The sequence below is a fragment of the Blennius ocellaris genome, assembly GCF_963422515.1.
Source record: "Blennius ocellaris genome assembly, chromosome: 18".
Classification (NCBI taxonomy): domain Eukaryota; kingdom Metazoa; phylum Chordata; class Actinopteri; order Blenniiformes; family Blenniidae; genus Blennius; species Blennius ocellaris.
In genome coordinates this window covers 1,626,380-1,635,696 of record NC_137667.1, presented here as the reverse complement: position 1 = coordinate 1,635,696, position 9,317 = coordinate 1,626,380, and the positions used below count along the sequence as shown (strand labels likewise).

Sequence of the window (9,317 nt, the reverse complement as noted above, 5' to 3'; positions counted from 1 at the left end):
ATTAGACGGGTGACATCATGAATTAGATGGTGACATCATGAATTAGACGGTGACATCATGAATAGACCAGACACACACCATATTCCCGGTGTGTGTCTTCTGTGTCCTTCACACTGCCGCAATCTGCCAGCCTGTGTGTGTGTGTGTGTGTGTGTGTGTGTGTGTGTGTGTGTGTGTGTGTGTGTGTGTGTGTGTGTGTGTGTGTGTGTGTGTGTCTAAGCCTCTGTCCCCGGTGAAGCCCTTGTGTTGTGATGACAGGAGTCAGCAGCTCGCTCTCTCTCTCTCTCTCTCTCTCCTTCTCTCTCTCTCTCTCTCTCTCTCTCTCTCTCTCTCTCTCTCTCTCTCTCTCTCTCTCTCTCCCTCTCTCTCTCTCTCTCTCTCTCTCTCCTCCCTCTCTCTCTCTCTCTCTCTCTCTCTCTCTCTCTCTCTCTCTCTCTCTCTCTCTCTCTCTCCTCTCTCTCCTCTCTCTCTCTCGCCACGTGCCAGAGCAGAGCTGCCTGATTGTGGGAGGAGTCAAAGGGGGGGGGGGCCTACCTTGATTGTGATTGGCTGAACCCCCCGATGACACTATATAGGGTTTGATTTCTGATTGGCTGCTTGGAGCAACACACTTTTAAAAGAGAGAGAGGGAGAGAGAGAGAGGACACACTTTTAGACAGATCATTTCTGCATAATATGACCTCTTTTAACATTTCTTCTTTCAAAATAAAAGTCCTCTCTTGCCCATAATTCACCCGTTTCTGCCACGGTCGGCCTCTGTGACCTCTGACCTCTCAGCGGTCGGGTCTCTGTGGCGAGAGGGACGACGTGAGGAGGGACGGAAAGACAAGTTGACACTGTGGACTAGCGGCGGTTGTTGATGCGGGGCGAGCGGGGCGAGCGAGACGCTCCGGCTGCCCGTCACCTTCTGCCGCTCGTGTGTCTGCGCATTTTTAAGTGCGCCTTTGTCAGCGACAAACAGAGGGTGGATTGTTCTGTCAGACAGCGAACAGGTGGTGCTTCTCTCTCTCTCTCTCTCTCGCTCTCTCTCTCTCGCTGTCTCTCTCTCTCCGTCTCTGCCGGCTACCATTTCCTCCACCTCTCGGCTGCCGCCTTTCAGGCCGAACTGCGGAAAACAAAGACGAGCTCTCATGAGCTCATCCCCAAACCAGTCCTCGCTGGTTCAGAGAGAGAGAGAGAGGGAGAGAGAGAGAGAGAGAGAGAGGAGGTTTTAAGCTGCATAACAGGAAAGATGGCGAGAGACAGAGAAAGAGAGAGAGAGAGAGAACAAAGAGATGAAATGGAAGCAGAGGGAATGAAGAGCACGGGACACAAAACAGTTTAAAAGACGACGACCGTCACTCCTTTTCTTCTTCACCTGTTTTGAAAAACATGAAAATGTTGTGTGAGGAACAGACGTGGTGGATGGAGGTGAAGGAGAACGAGTGACAGGACAGATAAAGAAGAATCATTTAGTAGGGATGCAATGACATCAAAGCTTTTTATTGGAATCCTTACAAACTGATATATATATATATATATATATATATATATATATATATTAGCTCAATTGTGATGCATAGTTTTATATTTCTCTTTCATTGTGTTTGTTCTTTTTTACTTATGTTGGTATATATACATTTGTGATAAATAATTGTGTGCAATAAATTTGTAGAAGTAGAACTTGTATTTATTTATTCTAAATTTATATTGTACTTTTGTACAATTTTGTGTTTTTAATTGTTCACTATGATGTCTTTATTTATTTGACATATTTTTTAAAATGGGTTGTTTATAATTATTTTTATTTTGTATGTATTTTTGAAAAGGTTTTAATTTATTTGTTTATTTATTAATTCCAAAACATTTATTTGATAAATAAAAAGAAGGAAAAAGTACATAAATAGGGAGGTTGGGCATGATGTGTAATGATCTAGTGACTGAAACACTTACTGTTTGTTTAAAATACAAAAACTCATTTTAAATGTATAAAATAGCATAATGTCTTCGGTGTTTTGTTATTGTGGCGTGTGTTCCCTGCTAAATAATTACCGAAAGTCGGAATATTGAGTTTACAGTGATGTGTATTCGACACAATTTAAATTTTTGAGATTTATACAGTTTTACTTATTGTTAAATCAACTTCAAAATGACGTTCAATGTGTTCCTTCCCCCTTTAAAACAATATTCAGTCAGAAAAGAGGAAATAATACAAACCTTGATTTGACTTGTTTGATTATTTGTAAAATACACGGTCAACTTTTTGGGGAAAAATAACAGGGTGTCATCGGCGTATTACAATTTTCCAGTTGTGTTTGTTCAGTGGCTCAGTGGTTCCAGTTACTCCCATGGAGATTACTTGTACGAGGCAGGCGAGCAGATACTTTTGGCGTTTTATTGTACGTCTCATCTCAAAGCCGTCTCCTTTGTTTGTGTCCACAGTTTGACATCAACCAGCTGATGACCTCAGTGAATGTAAGCCAGAGCGTCAGTCCCGTCCACAAGCCGCTGGAGTCTCCCGGTAGTGTGGGCAGCAGCAGCAGCGGCGGCGGCGGCGGTGGCGTGGTCGTGGGCGTGGGTGTGGGGCGTGGGCGTGGGCGTTGTCCGGCCCGGCGGCGGCGTGGAGCAATCCCCCGTGGATCGGCACCAAAGGCTTCTTCCCCGACGAATCGGAGCCGCTGCTGCGCTGCGACTCCACCTCCAGCAAAGACTCGGCGCTCAGTCGGAACGGCTCCTTCATCACCAAAGGTAAAAAAAAAACAACAAAAAAAACTTTGAAATAACAGTAGACCTCTTTTTATTTATTCATTTTTAATCTTAATAATAATACTAATAATAATAATCATGACAAAAAAGCCAAACATTAAGACTAAAACTTGCTTTGCCTGGTTTTCGATGAATCAAAAGTGCAACACGGAACCTTTTAACTCATTTAAATATGTGAAAGTCACTGACTTGCTCACGGGAGACGTGATTATTATCACCGTTTTTCACTTTTGTTTTGTCTTTGGATTCAATAGAAATCGATTAGTGTTGTTTTTCCCCATCGCCTTTTATTTATTTAAGATAAAATGTCGCTGAATTTACATACTAATTAATTTACGCATAATTACAAGAACATCTCAAATAACATAATTAAATCATAATATGAATTCTATGACCACAAAACAAAAATACTGTACATAAGTAAATTAATAATCACCATAATCATAATATTTAAAGCTGCAACCAGCGTTGGTTGGGACCTCTGGCCCGTTGGCGTGGGCCCAATCATGGCCTCTGGCCCCTTTAAATATTGATCCAATATATATTTTGAAGGTTTTAACCAAAAATGACTTTTATTTTGAAACAAATCTGGGGTCAAAAGTGGGCGGGACCCAGCTAATTAGCTAGTCATTCGTAACCCCTGCGCCCTCATTAGGCGTCCTACCAAATACCGGCTGAATCGAACAAACTTTGTTAGCACGCTCGCTAGCATGCTAGGCTAATACCTGTGATCCTCCTGAAAATTCTGTCACATTTAAATAACCGCGGTGTGAACAGAATTACTTTATACATTAGTCACATTTACACTATGCAATAACTATATACAAAAAACCTCTTAACTATCAAAATAACTATAACTATAAACTATATAAAATATCTATATGTGTGTATCTGCTTTTATTTTGTTACATTGCTGGTGGCCCAATGTTTGCAGAGGCTGGACTCAAATATGCCAAAAGCTTTTACTATATTGAAGGTGAGCTTGTGTACCAGTGTGTTGCAGCGCCCCCTGGAGGCCACGGTGCTTGTATTGCCTCATGAGTCAGTCTGGAGTTTCTTAACATTAAAAAAAAATTAAAAGTCACTCATGTTTTCATGCTGGAGGGGAAGTGGTGAGAACATTATTCACCTCATGTGTTGTAGTTTACTGCCCCCATGTGGTCAAACCAGGGAAGGACAACCCATTGAGACGAAGAAATAATGAGTTAATGCAACTAATTTAATTTTAAAATCCCTCTAATATAAAGAGAAATGCATATGAGTCGCAATTTTGCCTCAAAATTACCTCAGTGGAGTAAAAATCTTTCTATTTTTAACCCGTGAAATCAATGATTTATCTTTATTTGACCAAATCTAATCTTTTTTTTTTGTCACTTAAAATCCCCGGAGTGAGACTTTTAAAGATTTGCGATCTGTTATCATTTCGTTTGCGCCCCGACGTGAGACGACGTGTGATTTACTGTAGATAAACGTGGCGCGGCGAGAAAAATCAAGTTTGGATTCCCGCAAAAATCAAGCAACGCTCAGCACTTCCTCATGCTGACATTGTTATTTTTTCTTCTTTTTTTTATGACTATTTTAGCTTTTGGAGCAGTTTTTTGAGAATCAAAACAAAACTCTTTTTTTTTTTTACAATGACTTCACTGTGCAAATGAAGGTTCATGACGACGAAACGAGACGTGACTCTCTTCCCCCCTCCCCCGTCCAGAAAAGAAAGACACGGTGCTGCGGCAGGTGCGCCTGGACCCGTGCGACCTGCAGCCCATCTTCGACGACATGCTGCACATCCTGAACCCCGACGAGCTGCACGCCGTGGAGGGGATCCCCGCCGCCGAGGACAAGCTGGACCGCCTGTTCGAGATCGCCGGCGTCAAGAGTCAGGAGGCCAGCCAGACGCTGCTGGACTCCGTCTACAGTCACCTGCCCGACCTCCTGTAGGGCGGGTGGTGGGGGGGGGGTAGGGGGGTGCAAGTACGGCCTGGATTTTGCAGAACTATACTTGTATTTACTCCTACTCCAATTGCCGACTCGTCTTGTGGCTCCTCGACGCTCCTCCGGTGACCCTGCAGCGCCGCATTATGTAACAACGTTGCAATTTGTCACTTTAAACTCATTCTGTAATAACTTGCTACGTATCGCAACAGTTGTTACAAAATGTGAGCGTTTAGAGAAAATGTAACAATCTGTTGCATTATGTAATAATTTTTGCCCTTTATTTGTATACATGGTTTTTATTTTATGTGAATCAATGAGAAAACAAAAAAACAAGATTATGCAGCTCTAAATCAGGCTGAACTTTTTAAATCCGCCGCTGGTAGATTTTTAAAGTGAACAAACATTTTTTTTTTTTTTAAAACCCGAATTTCTATCAGTCATTTCTTTTATTTTGAAGAAATTACACCAGAGTTAAAGTGTCACTGAGCATATTTAATCGTTTTAAGCCTGATTTTGTAATAAGTATTGCAACAAGTAACAAGTTATTCCAGAACGCGTTCAAGAATTTTATTACAAAATGTAGCGTTTTTGTTTTGTTCTTTTTTTTTCCTTTCGTGTCCTTTGTTTTTTCTTCTTTTTCTTCTTCTTTTCCAGTTTTTTTTCTATCTGTTTTTAGAAAGAAAAAAAAAAGCGGTGTTATTACACAATGAGTTGAAAATTGTTTCCATGGTTACATAATACCGCGCTACAGCCCCCGATGCCAGGGACTTACCACCAGACTTGTGTGACAGATGCCTTGCTAACGCGCTGCCGTCACAAACATAACCGACACTTTCCGGCCACAACATTAGGTACGCCCTCCGCTATCATCACTGGCTTGGTTCTTCTTTTTGCCTTCAGAACTTAAATTATCGAAGTACCGGAAACATTCCTTTCAGGACTTTTACGCCGCCGTTTGGCCTCACGGGTTCCCCGTAGGTTTCTTAATCTCCTGGCGACTTGTTCGAGCTTCGTTTGAGTTCGTGAAAAACCAATCCGGGAGCGTGTAGCGTGTCGTCCCGGCCTGGAAACGGCCATCGGAGGGCGCCGCTGCTGCACAGGTACGAGCAATACTCAGGTAGGCTGTGTTGTTGGAACTGTGTCCACTTGGTGCAAAGAGCTTAAACGTTGTGCAAACCATGTCCGTTTACACGGCGACACTGAAAACTGTGTAGTTTCAATGTTTGGCCACTGGTGGGTGCTGTTGCTTGTTGTTGTACTGACGAAACGACACGCGTAAACAGACAACAAGATATAAAGAAAGAGTTTTTCAACAATTTCACGGAGGTGTCGGAGGTCCAGCAACGTTTTTACTCAAAGTTCATTTCCCCAAATCCGACCCTGGTCCCAAATTTCAGTCTAAAAGTCCCTCTAGTGGCTCTACTGAGAACAGGCGGTTCCTGTGCCTGTACCTTTAAATGCTTGTGTCTGTTTTCCGATACTCTTTGTGAGGAGGGAAAAAAAAAAGAAAAAGGCCGTAATCGTAGAGGGCAGAGCTCATCTACCTGTGGGAGGGTTAAAGCGGGTACCCCCCACCAGACCAAGGGGGTTGTATTCCCCACATGATGTCACAAAGGGACAGCCTCTGATTTGCCTGTACGAGCAGACGTCCGCTAAAAAAAAAAAGTGGAGCAAGTCGAGGGAGGCGGCGGACTTTCTTCACTTCTGGGGCCTTGTACGGGATGTAGGGACACGTGGAGTTTAACGGAAGACGTTCTGTGGTGTTTGACGGTGCGGCGGAACGTTCCGGGCTTCACGTCGAGACTCCAGAACCTCCGAACTGAGAGAAACGGCGGCGCCAGAGGGGGGGGTGGGGGAGGACACACACACACACACACACACACACACACACACACACACACACACACAAAAGCACTTTTATTCACTTTGAAGGACCGGTGTGTCACGTTTAGTTAAATGTCCACAGTCGTCACCAAAACTCGACACACTGGTCCTTTAAATGGCCAATGCCTTTATGCTTTTTAAAGAATAATACCTGTAGTTTTTTTTGTTGGTTTTTTTGGTGCTTATTGGTGCCAATTATTTCCTTCTCCCTCACCAATAATCACAATTACTTCAATCTTGCAAATGATATTTAAGATCAAGCATGGCGGCCATTGCTAATTATTGCAAGAAAGTAAAGTACGTGGAAACGAATAAGCTGTAACTAAACGACACTGGTATTATTCCTTTATTTTCTTCATATAGGTGGATTTATTATTATTTGGTTGTTTTTTTTAAGCCCACTTGTGGACTGACCTTTAAGCCACGTGCCTGAACTTTTCCTTCTTTTCCTTAAGTTGTAGCTTTTTGGGTTTTTTTTTGTTGTTGGGTTGTTTTTTTTGTTTTTTTGGAACGGAAAGACTTTACAAACCGTGGTACCGGTACACACACCCAGACCTCTGCTAGAACTAATGTAGCGTTGATAAAGTGTTCTCGGTGCATTTTGGAGCTTCATGTCAGGTTTTCCTCACTATAATCACACTTTTTTCTTTTTCCATTTAAATGTAATACTGATGCACTAATTATGTTTTCTATCCAGGATTTACGCTGTTTGGATCCTGTATTTTTTTCCCCTTTTCTTTTTTGTTTGTTCTGTTTATCTAACATTTTGGGTTGGGTTTTTTTTTGCATTTTCTTTGTATTTACTTCCTATAATTTTATTACGTTATGGTCTCTGTCAGCGGGTATTCACATGTATTTACCCTCCCAGCTGACCGGGACACGCATACTCCGTCACTCTACTTGAAGTCGTCTCGTGGCACTTGATTTAAACGAGGTGCTTTTTGGTTCTATCTACATCCGATGTTCTTAATTACTTAGAAGGCACCACCAAAACAAAGAAAGAAAAAAAAAAAAGACGGACGGACGGTTCTGTCGATGGAAAAATGGTGCTCCGTGTGAGGCGTCAGCTGTCACCCCGACATAAGGGAACGTAGGACTAATGACTGAAGTATTCCACGCTCACAACAGATGTAAAGTTGTGCTGCGGTCGGCCGAGGCGTGTCGCGGACGACGAAGGCGGCGGCTTCCTGTTTTCCAAGGAGGTTCCGAGGAGACGAGGTGTGAAAATGTGGCTTTGAATGGATGATTTTCATTAAATTTCATGTGTGTAACCAGTATGTTTACTACTATGTAACCTCTTAAAAGAAAAAAGAAAAATCAAGAAATTAAAGCTCAAAGCATTTGTACGACCTGGTGTGCGATTGTTGTTTATTCCAAAGTTTCATTCTGAGTAGGTGGTAATCATTTTCAAATAACTATTTATTTAAGCAGAAGAGAAAAAAAAGCAATAATTTTCAACTAAGTGCATTAATTATTTCAAAGTATTTAAAACAATTTTGGACGTTAAAATGGTGCATTGAGTACGAGTGAAGAAAACATGCAGATCCTTCAACTTGTATGATTTACTGGTATTAGGATTATTGACAATGCAAAAAAAAAAGCTTTTCTGCACTTGTAGCTGTCACAACTTCTCTGGATTTGGGAATAAATATATATTAATTAGGCTTTTATGACATATTTGAAAAGGCAAGGCACATTTATTTGAATTATATTTAGATTATAATTATGAATATAATAATAATGAATGATATTTTTAATACTTACCATTCAAACACAGGGCAACTCACAGCTCACAGTGTTTACATCCAGGCCTCAGTGCTTATTTTATGAGATTTATTTTTTAGCCGAATTATGTTCTTGTTTTGCACTTTTCACCTGGTTCTGAAGGACCGGCTGAGAAGAGGGTCAGCGGCGTGCGGTTACACTGAATGAGGTTGTCATACGTGTGTGTTTACTGTGAAACTCAGACAAAACCTGCTCAATTCAGAACAACAAAGATGTCTCGGCTCTGCAGCGGTCCACAGGGGACCGGCGTATTTATTGGGGCAGAATGGAGGGTGTTCACCATGGGAACCAATGCGGTGGCGGCCATATTGGATCCTCAATGGAAAGCCGGGTCATTGTGGTGCTGGCCGCCTCTTTCAAGTATGTGTACCAAGTGGGAATACAGTTTTTAAAGGTCTCGAATTCTATGGTTGTTTCACATCGGTGTCAGAGAAACAGAGAATACTTTTACGGTGTTTCAAAATAAGTGGGTTCTTTGTTAGCTGGTGACCCTTTAAGCCAGGGGCGTCAAACTGATTCCAGTCGAGGAGCCACATCAATCTGATCTGACCTCTGACCTCTGGAGGGCCAACAAGTCAAACTTCACATGTTAAACTGCAGATATTTTCTGCCACTTTTTCTCCTACTGCTGATTTTTATGTGTATTGGCGATAATTTCATAATGATTTCTTTCCAATACATTTCTATATAAATGATCCACTTTTGATGTCAAAGCTTAAATTCAGTACTTTTGTGAATTAAATTCTCACTGGCCTGTTTTTTTTTTTCTTTACTTTCTTTTCCTATTAGATCGTTTTTGTAAGATTTCTTTCTTTCTTTTTCTTATTTCCCCCTTTTCTGTTTTTCTTTCTTTCTTTCTTACATCCTCATTGTTTTCTCTGTTTCCATTTTCCTCTTAATCTTATCCTCAAATCTCTTTCTGACTTATCAGTTTTATCTTATTCGGCTGTTTTCTATATCCTGGTATA

General features: G+C 41.5%; 1 protein-coding gene across 1 annotated transcript in view; it reads left to right on the top strand.

Annotated features, from left to right (window-relative positions):
* tnfrsf21 (tumor necrosis factor receptor superfamily, member 21) overlaps positions 1 to 4,683 on the top strand; it is a gene marked incomplete at its 3' end in the record, with an annotated part of 26,558 nt that extends 21,875 nt beyond the window's left edge. The window contains 4 exon segments of the mRNA XM_080513970.1: positions 2,422 to 2,562; positions 2,564 to 2,623; positions 2,625 to 2,727; positions 4,454 to 4,683. Coding sequence (XP_080370096.1) covers positions 2,422 to 2,562; positions 2,564 to 2,623; positions 2,625 to 2,727; positions 4,454 to 4,683 — 534 coding nt within the window.
* Positions 4,684 to 9,317: the final 4,634 nt, after the last annotated feature.